Source organism: Cataglyphis hispanica, chromosome 23 (assembly GCF_021464435.1).
Source record: "Cataglyphis hispanica isolate Lineage 1 chromosome 23, ULB_Chis1_1.0, whole genome shotgun sequence".
NCBI classification, from domain to species: domain Eukaryota; kingdom Metazoa; phylum Arthropoda; class Insecta; order Hymenoptera; family Formicidae; genus Cataglyphis; species Cataglyphis hispanica.
Genome location: NC_065976.1, coordinates 3,381,814 through 3,399,303, shown reverse-complemented (window position 1 = coordinate 3,399,303; position 17,490 = coordinate 3,381,814). Strand labels below are relative to the sequence as shown.

Genomic DNA, 17,490 nt, shown 5'->3' with positions numbered 1-17,490 from the left:
TGAGCTTTTACGGGTTTCTCTCTGTATTTCTATCGGAGAGTAACGCTAACTCATTTACGTTAATCACGTTAGGAAGTCGCGTATCAGTTTCGAAAAAATCCGCGGTCTTGTTTCTCTGGTCAAAAGTATATGAATAATTTACATTATTATTGTATTCAAAGTAAATTATTAACTGTTAAATAAGAAAATAATTACAAATTAAATATGAGGAAAATTTTTATAATATGATATTATAATTCTATTAGGTGAGAAATTTTTTTCTTTTATTTGTGCGTAACAAAAAATTGAAGCCTTAAATTGTATCAATTGTTATCAATAGTTATCAGTCTGAAAACGAATAATAAAATAAATAAACAAATAAATAAATATATATATATATATATATTTATTTATTTATTTATTTATTATATATAATACAAATGATATATACAACTTTTTCAAAAAAAAACTGTATTGATTAGTCACATAGTCATAAATGTTTGATGATGAGGATTATGAGCTGTTCACAGTTGAAATATCATGCGTATGTCGATGATTCGGGGATATGTTGCGCTTATAATACTATCGTTTAAATTTATTTGCACATCCAACCCTCTCAAGCTATCGATCTCAACCCATGTATTCCATGTTGACACTTGACACGAGCGTACAAGACTCGTTACATGATGATGGGTGGTGACGGTGTGATGTTCCGCGGTTGGTTCAACACGCCCATTGCGTCAACACACGACGACGAACGCGATCCCCCGCAATTTTCGAAAGAATAAATGCTTTTAATAGCGATATACGCGATCAAATTTCTTCATATTTTTAATATTAAATTTTTAAAAAATTTTTTCTTGCCAGATATTTTATTTATTATTTTATTTTTATTATTATTATTAGAATAAAATTAAGTGTAAATAAAATATCTAGCGAGGAAAAATGTAGAAAAAATTTAATAAAATATGAAAAATATGAAGAAATTGGGAAGCTTTGTTTTCAGAGAGATATAAATGAAATAAATAAGGAATTATTGAATTATATATGAATCACGAGATCATATATGATCGACCCTCGAAATTAATATTTCTTCTTAGCAACCTCGTATATTTATGCAGTCACCTATCGCTGAAATTCTCGCGCTCGATGATCGTAAAAGCGAATTCTTCCGCGCAGAGGAACGATATCGCAAGGAATTCGCCTCGCCTTGCCTACCAAGCGTAGGCAGCGAAAGAGAGTGCATCGTACAACGGAGATATGCACTACTGAGCTCAAGGAGACCCGCTCGCACACACGTACACGCACACATATTCAATAATGCGCAATACACACGCGTCGCTGTCCTTTGCGACTTCGCCTGGTGCATCCACGAGGACGCGTTGCAATTTCTCTCACCGGCGAGAAACCGCCTTTCCTCCTTGAACGTCGAGCGAATAAAGTGAATTTTCGATTCGCCATGCGTCGCTCATCTGATGCATCGCTCCCGTCGTCTTTACATATATCGTCCCATTAATCTGCGATCTCAAGGTGATCGGAGATTTTTATATCTCTAAAAATGATCTTTTTAGCCGCATTTTTTGAAATATATTTTGCGTAGACGATTGGAAATTTCACGAAGTTAAACTAGTATAGAGTGTATTCACTGTTTCTATTTCTATGCAGTTTATTGATTTAAAAAGCTAAGAAATATATTTACTTTTTTACAATTTATAAAGATCTCATAAATTAAACATTTTTTTATCTTTTCAATTACTTTGCGTCAGCGAAATGGAATGGCAAAATAGAATCGCAATATCATATCGTGAATTTATCGAATAGCAGCGTATAAGAGATCACGAAATGAATCGCGTGTTTGCGTTCGCCAGTATTTTTTTTTCTTTTTCTCGAATGTCTAGGAAACCCGTTTCTTATTCTATGTTTACACGAAAATTATCGGTCTTGTCGTGTCTTTCTATCGTAACCGGATGATTCATACCGCGCGCCCAGGAATGTCGACCTCTCACGACTATGCCCGAAGGAGAAGCTCGTCGCCGTTCGTTATTCGGGACACGACCGGATATCCGCTGTAACACTATCTGCGCGAGTGGGGTACGCTCTGTTATCTATTTGAAAACGCGCGATTCACAAATTTGACACAACACAGCTCACATATACTATATAAATTATCTTAATTAAAAATTTTGAACGTATTTTTTTTTAATTGGATATCGGAATGCAATTTCATCAATCAAACCAAAATTTTTTTAATTTCTTTTTCTGAGTATTAAAAAAAATTGCCAATATATTTTGCGGTAATAAAACTCCGGGGAGTATTCCACCTTGACCTCGTAAAAGCTTTAACACTGAGTGTCGTTTTATGCTTAATTCCGACTGACGGTAGACGATTAGTTTAATTGGATTGTTCACTTTTTGACATAATAAACCATCGGAGACCCAAGCGAATTGACGTTATTGAAAAGCTTTACTTAACTCTCTCTCGCTCTCGCAAAGTAATTTTCTACAGGTCACGCGAGGTTATATAATTTTCGATTAGACAGCTTAATGTCCCTGCGTCTGATAGAAAAACGAGCGTGGCAAAGGAGATGATTGCCAGAACGTTTTAAGGATATTGCAAATAGCGAATTCCTGAATCCTATGAGCTCTCGCGATTTTTCTCAATAATCTTCTTAGACGCGCTCGCTGAAAAGATTGAATTTCTGCAACGTGATTTGTCAATGGTTTCGTCGCGATAAATTATTAAATCACTTTATCACTTTGACTGTGATGTTTACGTCGTAAGGCATAGTGATATTTCACATCCTGTCCATCTAGCTAATATCACACGAACAAATGCGAACACGGAGTATCTTCAGACATTCACGGGCGTGTCGGAAATAATAATAACGAGATTGCATTTGGGATTAAAATAATTAACGCAGCACAGACAATTATCTTGCCGTTAAAATTCATATTACGAGAGTGATTATTATTATTAAATTAATTTTGGCGAGTAACGTTCATTCTAAAATGTATATAAAAAATCCTGGATTTTTTATGCGCGCGGGTACGTTTCTCTCGATATGTTATTTAACGCGCGGTAATCAACTTTATGCTCGTGTTTCGCTCGTTTTTCACGCGATTATCTTATAATAATGCACAATAAAATTTAACGACCAAAATTATGCAGGATATTTAATCATATCGCACTTTCCACTTTGACGAACAAGATGAACTTTCGCTTCGCGACTAAATTCGTTTTAAAACTATAATTAGGACATATACCGAAAGTAGGTTTCGGATTTACTCTGCATGAGCTGTATGAGCTCGGAATTTCCCTTTGCATGTCTCGCGAAAATAACATGCTTTATCACGCTCGCATGGATGGAGTAAAGTCTATACTAATTATTCCGCTTATATGGAAGTTGCGCTTGCGCTTCGACTTCAACGAATTCTCTCACCGCGCTCGTTACATTAATCCCGTGGCTATATAACGTCATCAATTTCCATCTCAAGTGACGTCATCGCGTTTACGGACGCATTTCATCATGAAACTATGATTTTGAATGAATATCTCGCGGTGAATCATGCTATTTAATCTTATTAAAAAATTGTGTGAGAAAGAATTTATATTTTTACGGAGAAATGACATTACGCTAATTGTGAAGGTATAATTTAACGATACGCCTGACGTGACTGGAGATGTTTCGCAAGAGACGGATTAATATTTCACGAGGGGGACGATGACCCCGTTCAGCGAATAGGTTCCGAAATACAAATACGGGCTCTGGTAATGCAACACGTCGTGACTTTTCGGGAAGGGTTCATCGGGTGCAGTAACCCTCCCGCTAATCGCGCCGTAATATCCCATCCATTATGAGCGGGGGATATTTTAAGGAAACGAGATCGTTGAACGTAACGAGCGTGCACCCAGGTGCGTTTACGATTTGCATTTAAATTTTCTGCGGGGAGGCTACGTACTTTCGATTTTTGCGAACAACGGAGTGCTTTCGAATAGCGGAAGATATTCATAAAATATACAATTTTAATTCGATATATATATATATATAAAGAATTTTTTATTGTCTCTTATATTCCTAAGTAAGTACTTATTCAATTGACATTTATTGATTTATTTTCGCATATTAGGACACAAAATTGAAAAATTGAAATAGAAAGAATTTTTTTATTTATAAACTCTTATTCTCAGCCACCAAAGAAATGAGATATTCTTATGATCTTAAATATTTTAAGAAAAATGGATCTGAATTATATATACATATATGTATTTACATTTAGTATTAAGGATCATAAAATGTTTAAAATCATAAGAATATCTTATTTCTTTGGTGGCTGAGAATAAAAGTTTAGAAATAAAAAAATTCTTTTTATTTCCAATTTAGTATTCTAATACGCGAAAATAAATCAATAAATGTCAATTGAATAAATACTTACTTGGGGATATAAGCGATAACAATAATTCTTTTCATAATATTTTTAAGTATCACGAATCTTTTCAAGTGTCACGTTTCCATGACAAGAAATATATTTCACACAACATTTATTATATTGTTTTAAGAAATATTACACGAAATTGTAGAGAGATGACCTTTCCATTTCATTCTCAAAGACACTCGGAATTAAATCTCGCGTAACGAGATGCGCTCGTGGTAAGCCGTTTAAATATTTGCGAATCGCGATAAAGGCTTTCGAGCCAGCTGCCGGGGACGTCAACCTCGGCGGCAACACCTGCACCAGCAGCTTGTATCGCTCGCGCCAGAATCTGCCGGCGTCGAACCGAAATCGTGCGAACAAGCGAATTGGCACGCGTGAGAGGCCATCCTTGAAGCCGCACCAATGGAAAAGCGTCGCGCACAAATCTAATTAATCACTGCCGCTCCAATTGAAGGGGGAGGAAGCCGCGTAATGTCTCGTCGTCGCGTCGCCATTGTCGTAATCGTTATTGTCAATCGAAAGAAGTCCCCCTTTCTCTTTCTCTCGTTTGGGTTACGACATTCGTCGCAAAGGTGCCGCGAATCGCAATCGCCAAAGTGGCGCATGTCAATCCGGACGACTTCTTTAACCGAGTCGACTCGTTTTCGCAGAACGTCACTGAAGTTTGAACGAATAATCCGACGAAAGCTCGGCACGCGAGAGGGTTTACTGCTGAATTAGTGTAAACGGGATTCCCGAGAGTGTTGAAACAACGTCCGCGCGACAGCGGACAGCCCGCAGAGTAGCAGTTCGCAACTTTGCGCCACGATTAAATCGTATGAAAGTTCAGCCTGGATTTACCGCGACGAATGAGTTGAATTACCGTTGAGACTTGCACTGAGGATCAAGAGGAAACGCGCGTCAACGAAGAATCGTTTTACCGCGAAAAGCGATAGGAACGAAAGATCGCTGAAAGGAAAATCCGAGAAGATTTTTGGAAATTTATCGGATGAAAAAAATTCAAGTTCCATCAAAATTAATCTCAATCCGTAGCCTTTCGATTGCGACATCTTAGAGGCGTGTTGGTCTGCTTTCCCGTCGAACGGATAAATTTTGCACATCTTGTGGAAGCAGCTTAAGTGCGCGCTGCGCCTCGAGTTACCGGATCGACCAGCAGCTGCACTCGACATCTTGTCACTTAGGAGGCATCGAGATCTCGCGGTAGATGTTACAAACGAGCCAAGAGAGTTGCGTTCAAGTATCGTGAAAGGAACGGAAGATCAGACTTTCTCTCGTCGTGGTAACAAAGACACTTAAAACTGCGCGATTAGCCTCTAATATACGATTCACTCTTAGCTTTCCGAGAAGAAATCGTGTTTCGCAGCCGAAGAGCGACAGGCGCGAACAAAGCAGAGTCATCCCTGAACTCCGTAGAAAATATTATATTGTCAAGATTATTAAGAGGAAAGGATATTTTTCGAAAAGAGGATATTCTTCCCGAGAAGACAGAATACTTATTTTCAGGACAAAATATTCTCTAATTTCGAAATTGCACGAGGAAACTCTAAGAAAATTAACTACAAGAGTGGAGTTTCTTTTTAAAATCGTTGACCTCGTCTCACAAAGAAAAAAGATCTTAGAATTCTGATACTAGTATGGGACGGTGAAGTTTATTCACGATACAGATTTTATTTTCGGGTGGAAGAAGAAAAGCTCTGTATTTAGAAGTTTATCGTCGTTGAAGCGGCAAGAAATCCAGCAGGATTGCTCCACACGTGGACACAATGTACGTGACGGAGACGGGCGGCCACAAAGTGGCACCCGCGCCCGCGTCGACGCGTATGAAGAAGGTGGACTACAACAAGTCAGTGATCTATCAGCAGCATCATCATCATCATCCGCAGCAACATCATCATCACCACCAGCATCGTCACGAGGGTGGCGGTGATCGCGGCGGCGGGACGCATATCGCCGCGACGGTGAAGAACACGGTGCGCCGATTGTTACGTCGCACCAAAAGCCATCGTGACACACCTTCGACGAACGCCTCGACGATGACCCCGGTCGTCGCCAATGGCCACGCCGTCGTATCGCCGCCCACGCGGATACCCACGTCGAGGAACGACACCTGCAACGCGCCGCCACCCTCGTCGGACATCTACTTGAAACGCTACTCCAGACAACGCACGAGACCTCAGGTAAGAGATAAAGAAAACGAGAGATCCTTGTTGTAAGAACCTTGAGGGGGCGGGTGTATTTGCGAAATTATGTATGACAAGATTATCTATCTCTATGTTTCTTCTTTCTAATAATAGATTGATATATTCGAATTTTTTTTTTATGTTTGGCTAAGTAAAGTCTTTTTAAATTTTAATTATGACTTGAATAAAATCGATATCTCTGGCAATTTTTAATAAAAATGAATTTTTCTTTAATCGATTAATTTTAAACCATTTATATATTTTTCTTTTTTTTTAAACAGATTAAAAGAAATGATAAAACAATTAGATCAGTTTAAAAAAAAAAGTACACAAAGATCGCAAGGATTTTATATAGTATTTTAATATGATTTGATACCTTTTTTTTAAATACTTATTGTGAGATACATTAAAAAATTATTTTTTTATATAGCTCAAAATATTCAGTTATTCTTTTTTATTAAAAAAAAATTCTAATTATTATTAAGTACACCCATTATTTTAATCATTTTTAAGTACACCCGTTTCCCTTGAGTATATCTCTGTTACAAGCGTTTCTCCCGACCTTCATAAACCTTTTGTCACAGGAAGTGACAAGAATTCTCGAGGGCTTGTCGCAATTGATTATCAGAGCGACTGTAACTATACCGAGGCGCAGTGAGCCTGCACTAGTCACAATATTAAAACAGATATCTATTGATATGAATTAATTCAACAGCGTAAAGTTATTGTTTCGAATATAATATCTGCTTATTAGAAAATTTAAAAGGAAGACAAATTATAATTAATATATTCGTTAGGAGATTTTATCATTAATAATTGTATTTTAATCGATCGGACTGAAAATATACCTTCCATTGCCGTGCCTTTTTGAGACACGTAGAATTCGCTGAAAAAGCAGCTGGAACCAGTTCGCCGTCTGCGAATAATAACGGACCAAAAAGGACGATCGCGAGACTCGCACGGGCGAGGAAGAAGTCGGGTAAAAGTGGCGGTGATATCAGTCATTTATTTGCGGCAGGTGCGCGAAATATGCCGCGTGCGGAGATTGCAAGACGCAGTCTGCGTCGAGTTTAATCGGCCATTGGGCTTTCGATAATTAGGAATGGCGAATGATTGATGATACTTGACGCGAGAAAGCGGCGGCTTCTCGCTTTCCACAAAGAAGCGTATCTTATGAGCGTCTTTATAAGACGAATATTAGCGCGATGGATTTATTTTATTAATGGTCTTTTCTGCGTTTTTCATCGATCGTATCCTTGATTGTTATAAAATCTTTTTTATTACCTTCACTGATTTTCGCAGTCCGCTCGCTGACCGTTTCCGTTATTCGTCATTATTTCGACGAGTCCGATTTTTTTGTGTCGCGCGAAGCAAAGATATGTTGAAAGAAAGAATGAGTTCACTCTTGCAATACTGTTTGTTATTCAATGTATAATGCATGCGCGCGATCTCTAGAGTGAGATCATCAAAGTTGTCTCGGAAACTTCCTTTAGTTCGAGGAAAAATAATTTCGTGGTTTCACACTTTAGAAAGCATTACGAGTGCTAATTTACGGGCTTGTGTCTTGCAATTAGAGTCCAGCGCAAATTTTTTACGTAAAACTTTACTCAAAGAGTTGCACAACTAATTATATATACCATCAATTAATTATATATAAATTATATTATAATTAATTTTTATCAATTAATTATATTGCAATTAATCCGTAAAGGAAAAAAAAACAACAATTATATAATGAATAATTTAACAATTTATTAGAAAGGGATTATCTTTTGAGAAATATTTAATTTAAAAAAAAAAAAATTGAGAATTATATAAGATATATATTTATTTATACGATTTTTAAAAATTATTTATAAAGTGCAATAAAACACGAAAATATTCTCTTCTCCTTTATTAAAGATATGAATATCTTATTTTGTTAAATCATCTATTATACATTCTTCATCATAAAATCTTACTTCTAACATATTTTCATGCACTTTTTCGGCGGTTGTTTTAATTGATCTAAACATTAATACCAATTATCATGCACGTATAATGCTGGTGTATTTATTAAAACATTCGTCGAGAGGAAATCTTTTAGATAAAGTTTCTCCGAAGTTATTTTAAAATATCTCCCGCAAGAGAGGGAGAGAGCAATACGAAACTCGACCGCTAATTGCATAATTGATCTCGTAAAAACGTTTCTCGGACGAATCGGTCATCGAATGTTTAACTCGCAAACTGTGTCGAGTGTTAGTACGCTATATATAGCGACAACTATTAAAACAAATCGATGATTGTCAAAGTTTACTGATTTAGCATATTTTTGGTAGCCTGAGAAGAAAATAAAAAAAAAAATTCTTTACGTGCTTGAGATAGATTCGTATAAAGATTATCTAAATCTATTTATGACATATAAAAAGACATGAAAAAGAATACTTTATAATCTGCAAAAAAAAAAAAAACTTTATAATCAGCATCGAGATAATCACATCTTGTTTTTTTTTTATGAGGATAAAAAAACTCAATATTTGCGGAGATAAAGATTTTTACCATTCAATGATGAACGCGAGGCGTTAAGGCGAATTAAATCGGAAACCTAACGAGGTTATTATTGTACTTTGGTCGCAAGGGACAATGCGCCAAGTACTTTCCAATATTACGAAAGCCATGAGTCTCCGCCTTCGTGAATGAAGGAAAACTTGTGAGAAGTAATTGAGCCGAGCTGCGCGTCTTGTCAATCGCGTAATGTCGCGTTTTCACTGCTGGTTTCCTTTCACTGTCGCAACTCGAATCTGTGTGCTGTTTGTGTAAAACATCGATATAATACGCGTATGTGGATCGCGGACACAAGCTGCACGCTACCTTCGCATCATGCACAGGTGCGCGAGTTTCTATTGACGTGGTTATAAAAGCGAAGACTGCTGCAGTTTGCACCTGACTCTAACGCATTTGTCAGAGCACAAACGTCAAGGTTCGAATTCTCTCAATGCGGTCTGTGCCTGGTTGCTAGGAAGCCCCGTGTGTGTTTGTGTCAGCCTCCGGTTCATATTTCAATGCGACTCTTGCCAGTATAGAAATTAATAACTCATATTTAAAAACTGATAGTTTTATCAAAAATTCTGTTTGCACTCCAAATAATTCTACAGTTTCTGATAGATTTTAGAAAGTGTTCCGGGGAAATCTAAAAAAATTGTATCTCGAAAATATGGAGCGCCAACTTCCCGTGGCACTGCAAAATGCGAAAAATGTCATTTAACTGTAGAATTATTTAAAATGGAAACAGAATTCTTGATAAAACTTTCGGTTTTTAAATATTTAGAATAAAATATTTCATAATACTATTGCTTAAAAATATTGGAAAAAACGCCAACGAAGGTGGAAATAAATAAAATTAGTTTTTAATTATGTCGAGTACAACTATTGTCAAGAATTTCAACTGAAATTTATATAATTAACGATAATTAACGCTTAATTATCTTCTATACCAATTTTTATCTCGACATACATATTCGGGTAAATCTAATTTTATTCTCGTTTCCTCGATTCTCGAGTTCCATGAATCTTTTTCTCTCGAACCTTGAAGTACTTCAAGTATTATCTAGAAAGGTCAAGCATAATGGCTGGAATTTGCATCCGTTACTTCGTGGATTTTTTAAATTTTTTATTAGATTTATTAACTTAATATCCTAATTATTTATATACATGGAAATGTGGAAGGTCTTATTATAAATTTGTACGTCGTAATTTGTATCTCCCATAGTAAATTATGACATTTAAATTTACTCTGGTCGCGGCATGTTGCTAATGCAAATAATGGAATGTCTGAAGGACTTGCTCTCACGTTACAAATTCCATTATTACTGTTTACATAGTTAATGTATACTCGAAGGACTTTACATATGGTGTTACAAAATTATCGTCGCTTGTATTACCTTTCAAATTCTTAGATTTTTCAAATTTCTTAATAATATTGATAATTGGAAACATTTATCTTATCGCTACATTAATCTCGTATTAATTTCTATAAATACGAATGAAATTTAAAAAAGAAGCTTTTGGAATATTTTTTTTTATTTACTATAATTCTGACTCCTGTACGTGCTGCAGTATGGTGAAGGTGTAAGGAACTCTTATTGCACTTTGTCTATTTAATGATCTGTAAGACGTAAAATATGTTACTGTCTTGCAGCGAAAGGGATTAATTCAATCTTCTTAATTTACGTCTGAAAGCTGCACAAAAAAGAAAGTCTTATATTTTTTATACTTAGATTAATTATACAAAAAATCCTCATATTTAAATTTTTATTAAATATATTAAATAAAAAGAATTAATAACACTATAATAATGATACATCAGTTGTGATTTAAAAATTATAATATTTTTAGCAAATATATATATGATAGAAATATAATTTTTTTAACTTAAATTTATATATTTAATTTATGAAATTAATTCTATCATCACAGTTTTGTTCTTGCGATAAAAAAAAAAAAATATTTGAACGTTGTATTTTTATCCACACATATTCATATCAGTATTTTATTATATATATTATCTGTTTCTACAGAAAAAGGGTCCCTACCCTTCATTGCGCGACAATGACATCTCGCGTACTGATCCATTGTAGTCTTGGGCGAATTAAACCGGCGCCGAGAGTGTGCTCCGCTTCCTGTACGTGACATGTCGGGACCCTCGCTATTTTCAGAATGCAGAAAATAGCGGGTGCTCGCTATCAGGCAGGCGACCGTGTTTTCCTTTCATTTCGAACAGTATCGAGGAAAAGAGAGAGAGAGAGAGAGAGAGGGGTAGGGAAGAAAGAGAGAGAGAGTGGCGTGACGCATGTTGTGCGTTTAAACGCGTGTCTGCTTCTGAAAGGATGGAAATGAACCTCTGTCGCGACGGTATGGATGTATTCGCGATTTTTTTTTTTTCCCCGTTAGATCGAGAAAGATGGCAGCGCGACGAGAAAAGTATCAGCGGTATCGGGTTTTATTAGGATCGTCGTGCGCGAAATGTTTTTACACCGGCGGAGGCAAAATAATCCAGCGATGGATTGAATCGTATCAATCGCTATAGACGAAGATAGTGTCTACTGTTTGTGCGTAAATAGCGTGACGTATTCGTAAACAATCGCGAACGAACCGCGCCTCGGGGGCACTCACGATATTTTTAAACCGCTCGTTATTCTCGCGAACTCGCGATAATTTATTAGCGACATTCAACCGTGAAAACAAATCGCCATCTCCCTCTTGCCGAAATCAATCGATTCTCGTTGACGACTCATCTCGCGGATCGTTGAGTCTATATGAATATAAAAAAAATTCAAAAGATTCTCGCAGTTGTAACAGATCCACTTTTTATTCTATTAAATCAGAAATCACGTCGCTAAACTGCCATTAAATTTGCATGGCATTTATTTACATGGTACTCCAGCCTTGGAATTTATTCATAAGGGTGACGAACAAATGATGATCGCGGCTTATAACAAGAATTTAGAATATTCATGTATTTTCTAAAGCATGTAAATTAAAAACATGATTGCTAATTGGAAAAATTGAAAAAAGGAGACAATAAACAATACGTATTATTGTTAAGATTAATGTTAATGTATTCAACTGACAAGATGACTTATATAGTTACAGTCATCATTATTACGCGCGAGTTACGTGTAAAGTTAGTTAATATTAATATTGATATTTTCAATGACTCATATTAGTATATTAAACGTAAGCTAGGCAAAGAAAATGAGTGATGTACAGACGTTCTCAATATCGTCTGACAGCTTATCTTTTACATTCGCGAAAATGATGTTAAAGCAAGACTGACGTTGATTGGGTTATTACAAAACAGCTAATTTATCGATCCATTACAGAAAATTATTGCGATTCTTTGCTACAAAGATTTTTGCGCAAACTCTCGTACGTTGCTGTTGCTCCTACAACGAGTCGAGAATATGCTTTAAACGATTCACTTCCGCGAGATAGCAGTCGAGGGATCATACGACATGCGTTTAGGCCGGATTTGTACGAACATTGGATGGGAGTTTCATCAAGGCCGTGTCTATCAAATAATTCAAGCTTCCCCTCCACTGCGAATTTGTTAAGAATTATTCGAGACATTCGGGTGTTTTGAATAAAAAAATGTAAAGCTGATTGAGGCAGTGAGAAAAAAATTTGTTTCAAAATTGACGACAGATACGTAGTAGAGAAATATATTAGCATATTAATCGGAGAGAGGAAGAGGATGGAACACATCTCCTTCGCATTTCAAGAATTTTATTGGCCATTGAAACTTGACGACGGACACGTGATGTCGTCACTTCCCTTTTTTCCAAAATGTAACGTACAAATTGTAACGCCGCGAATTATATTTAGATCGTGTTCTCTCAAGATTTCTAATAATAATGCCGGCTACTGAAGATTATTGATTCAATAGGTTGAAGCGACCCATGTGTAAAAATAACTTGTGTTCGCGTGTTATCGATCGTGGGCGGTGTACGTATTGACTTTACGCGTCATGTGTCGAACTTTATAAACATTTTGTGTTAGTCGGCATCTGCATCGAGATCACAAGATTAATAAGTTCACTGGTCTATAGAAAATACATATCATTGTAATTTAGATGCGACGTTCGTGCTCCGAAGTCTCTCTCTCTCTCTCTCTCTCTCTAATTGCCGGAGCGATTATACTCGAAACGAGCGTGCGATAGGACGCGATGCGTTGTGAATATTAATTTCCCCGGAAACATCATTTACTTCGAGTCTCTTGAGTATTTTGTACGATAGGAATGTAAAGTGAAAACCTCTCGCGGAAAGGAATATTCGTTCGTAATATCGTAAATTGCTTAACTGACATATATATATATATATATATATATATATATATATATATATATATATATAACAGCGCAACTATAACCGCAAATATTCAATCTTAAACTTTGCTTTGCAGGCTTAACAACTTTTAGCTTTTAATATAATCTTTATATTATTTTATGTTGATCAAAATTATTCGTGCAGAATAAAAATTAATTAAAAATAAAGATAAAATTGTCATAAATACTGGATTGTATAAACAAATAAATATTTTATATAAATAATAGTTATCCGTAAAAATAAAATATTTTATTTATATTATACTTTTTTTTTTTAATTTTATATGCGTATAATAGATTTGAATATACGAAGATTTATGATTCTCGAACGTTCAATCTATCTGAAGTATCTATTATTGATGTTCATATTGTTTATATGATATAACATAATCGTCTTATCTCGCTACTTTCCTCATGTAGTGGAAAATATCACGCCAGTTAATGTTTACGCACTTGCGCGCGTGACACGTAAATAATATGATTAATCGACCAAATTTCGTATCGCGTTTTTATTACGACAATATGGTTTCGATAAGTATATACGTCAACCGCGCCTGGTTTTACGACATGGCGTTGCCAAGATAATGCATTACGTCATACGAATTTATCCGAGTTTCCGATGACAAATAAAAAAATATTTAATCTCAGTCTCGGTAAACAATAACAATAAACAATCCATGTAAATGAATCGTCGTAAGATTCCTAGTCTCGTGACAGAGTTTTAATCTTGACTCACCGTTTGTATGCAATATCAATAATGCATAAAAAAAAATTTACAAAATATCTCCAAAGTTTAATATAGGATTCGAAAATGTGCGTCGCGTACATAGCATTGTAATAAAAGTAATTCGATCATGTAATAAGAATAGATTCCGATTCACTTCCCGAATACAGAGAAATTTTATTTACGATATTTGTTGATAGCGATTCATAAATATTTCGCATACAATGATAAAATAATTTGCAAAAATTGCGAAGAGTTTCCTTGTAATGACACAATGATAAAATTAATCATTCATATATATAAGAACGAATTACGTTTGTTGCTTATTTAATATGAACCTAATTAATGTAATCATGTAATTAGGCGTACCTATTTACTTATCTTAATGAATTTTTACATTGCTTATATTCTTCTTATCGATTCCCTCGTAATTTATCGTCTTTCTTGGCAATGTGAAAAATATAACGCGCAAAAAATAACTCGCGGATGCCAAAAATAACTATGTTTCAGCTTACAAATGGTGTCGATAATAACGTACGAAGGAGAAAACGTGTAAGAAGTATATCGTGGTATGGCAAAAAGAAAATAAAGTTTTCGCGAAACTCTCGTTACGTATTTGATTGATGCGATTTTCCGGTCGCGGGAGATTTTCTGGGAGAAGGATTATAATGATGAATGGATGTATCGCTTGTCGGCGATTTTCCCATTTTTGCCGGCCTGACGGCGATTCATTATCCGGTCGTTATAGCTGTCTCGTGGAAAATGCTCACGAATCCCCACGGGCGCAAATACAGACAGGATTTTAAACTGACGTCAGCATATGACAAGCAGCAAGACGGCAAAAAGCGACTTGAGAAAAAGATTGATTTATGTTATTCATGAGCAACAACAAATATAGAGCATATCGAGTTCTTGTTAATGGAATGGCACGACATGTCAGATATTTATTGATATGTATAATAATCACTTACACAACGATATATATCGAATTGACGCAAAATGATGATTTCTACGGTATAAAACTTGACATTTTGATATTATTTTTCTGGACATTTTATGCTATTTATTTTTATTGCTTTAATTTTTAAAAGTTTATATTAAAAAGAAAATATTAAATAAATATAAAAAATAATTTTATTTTGAAGTAATTTTTTATATCCTATACTTTTAAAAGCTTTTTAATATAATAATATTAATTTTTGATAATAGTAACTTTTTTAAATGTGTATAATAATAATAAATTTTGTTTACATCGACCTATTTCAATATTTATGCTGATAATAATAAAAACTATCGAAAGGAGAGCAGTTTGTGAAGGAACTGCTGCTGTTGATATGGAAGAATTTTGAATCTTAAAATAGTCTGACTCTCTATTTGAATTTATTGCTAAGCACAATCATATTTCTATTATCTTGAAGCACGTGATGAGAGAAATGCACGGAAGCATTTTATTTACGCTACATGCTGGCCGATAAGGAGGAGTCTGTTTAAAGGAGCTTTTATAGGCACATAATTTATGGCGTGTTCATGCATCAGAAGTAGGTGCTTTATACGTTTCTTTATTGAATCGTTTTTTTTTTTATCATCTTATATAGAAGTTTATCGTTATTAATTTATACATAAGCATAAATAATTTATGTATGTCACACACGATATATTCCTCGTGAATCATTTTATGTTATTTTATTAAATACAATAAGATAATATTTTTTTTTATATATACTCATGCGTTATTTTATAGAAATAGAAATAGAAATCTCTCTCAAAAGAAAAATTTATCATTATATAAAGTTTTTGCGATTTTTGTTTTGGCATTGGGAAAGGCAAAATCGGATTTCCTCATTTTACGAAATGTCTATAACTTCCGCAACACATTACGAGTGAATATTAAATTTCAAAGCTAAAGCGATTATAACGGAACACGTGTAATCATGTTCTTTGATTTTGAACGCAAAAAGTGGAAAAATGCAGTTACGTGGAAATCTTCTCTTTAAAGCATGCAACGTTATTGAAATACGCGAAATTATTGTAGCGAAAAAAGTATTGCGATAAGGCGCGAGACTATCGCAAGAAGCCAGAATAAAATTGTCTACTGGGCTAGAAAGAAACACGAAATCATTATTTTCATGTTCGTGAGAGTGCTCGATGAAAAAATTCATTGGCCAATCCCGTGCCGAAATAACACGTGTACGTAACGAAGTACGTGGTCGAAAATAGGTCGAAATCGATCTGATACGCGCGACCTTCTTGTAAAGCGCGAAAAGATCGAGTCGTATATTTATAATCGATAAATTTCGTCATTTTGCGCGGCAGCATGTGCCTTTCAAAGAGCGGCTTCCCCTCGAACAGCTGACCCCCGAATGGATTTCGTACGGGTTTTCGATGCGGGTCTGTTTTCGCACGATGAATGGCAAGATTTAGCGCGCCGATACGAGTGAAACGGAAGGCGGAATAGATTCTTGCGAAATCCATCGGCAGTTGACTGACTTGCGGTAATCATGCCATTGTCGCGTTTTCTACAAATAGGGCAAATTAATTTCCTTCACGCGAGAAAAATATTTCGTACTATTGTATTCGCATTGTCAATCTTAATTTTAATTTTTATAATTGATTGAAATATCATCAATCACTTCCTACTTGAATTTTATTCTCACTATTTATTGATTTATTATCGCTTTGATGTTAGCAATGTGTCGCAATCGATTATTACGTCTTAAGATATGTTGAATTTATACTGATTGTGTGACAAAAAAGAATGATGTATGTACGCGAGATAATTATCGCCGGAAAGCGGCCGATTTCGCGAAATAGAAAACTATTTTTGTCTCGCACTATCCGTATAACGTCAATCACGTGTTGTCACGCGCATTTGTAAAGCCATAAACGCAGATAAAGAAATCTAGATAGCATCGCACGATATATCGTTAATCAACTCTTGAGACGCATGAATGGAAATTTTTAATTCGCCGACGACGATTGTGCGAGACGCTTTCATATAATTAATTTCGTGCAAGCAAGAAATGCGAAAATAATAGATCTATTTTTTTTATACTTTCTTGAGCTGTCTCAAGCAAACATGATTGATGTCAGTACTGACAATGCATCAATAAATACGGTATAATATATAGTAATTGCGATCGATTGGATCGTCAACTGCATAATTAAACGGAAGTATTGTTTCATCGAGAGATATTTGCATTGCGAGTTCGTGGTAAATACAAGCATCCAGCTTCCCAGCTTCGAAAACATGATTATATTATTTGAACCAGAAGAATCATTAAGAAAGAGAGAAGTAGAAGGATATTTCGAAA

The 17,490-nt window shown here is 35.3% G+C and overlaps 1 protein-coding gene across 3 annotated transcripts in view; it reads left to right on the top strand.

Annotated features, from left to right (window-relative positions):
- The window catches only part of LOC126857805 (serine/threonine-protein kinase MARK2-like), an 88,964-nt gene that overhangs the window by 23,069 nt on the left and 48,405 nt on the right, over positions 1 to 17,490 (top strand). For 2 of the 3 annotated variants that reach the window (XM_050607559.1, XM_050607560.1), the window contains exon 2: positions 5,064 to 6,590. The exons of the other annotated variant lie outside the window; for it this stretch is intronic. In XM_050607559.1, coding sequence (XP_050463516.1) covers positions 6,177 to 6,590 — 414 coding nt within the window. In that variant the 5' untranslated portion in view covers positions 5,064 to 6,176. The remainder of the gene's footprint in view (positions 1 to 5,063; positions 6,591 to 17,490) is intronic. 3 annotated transcript variants of the gene reach the window in all.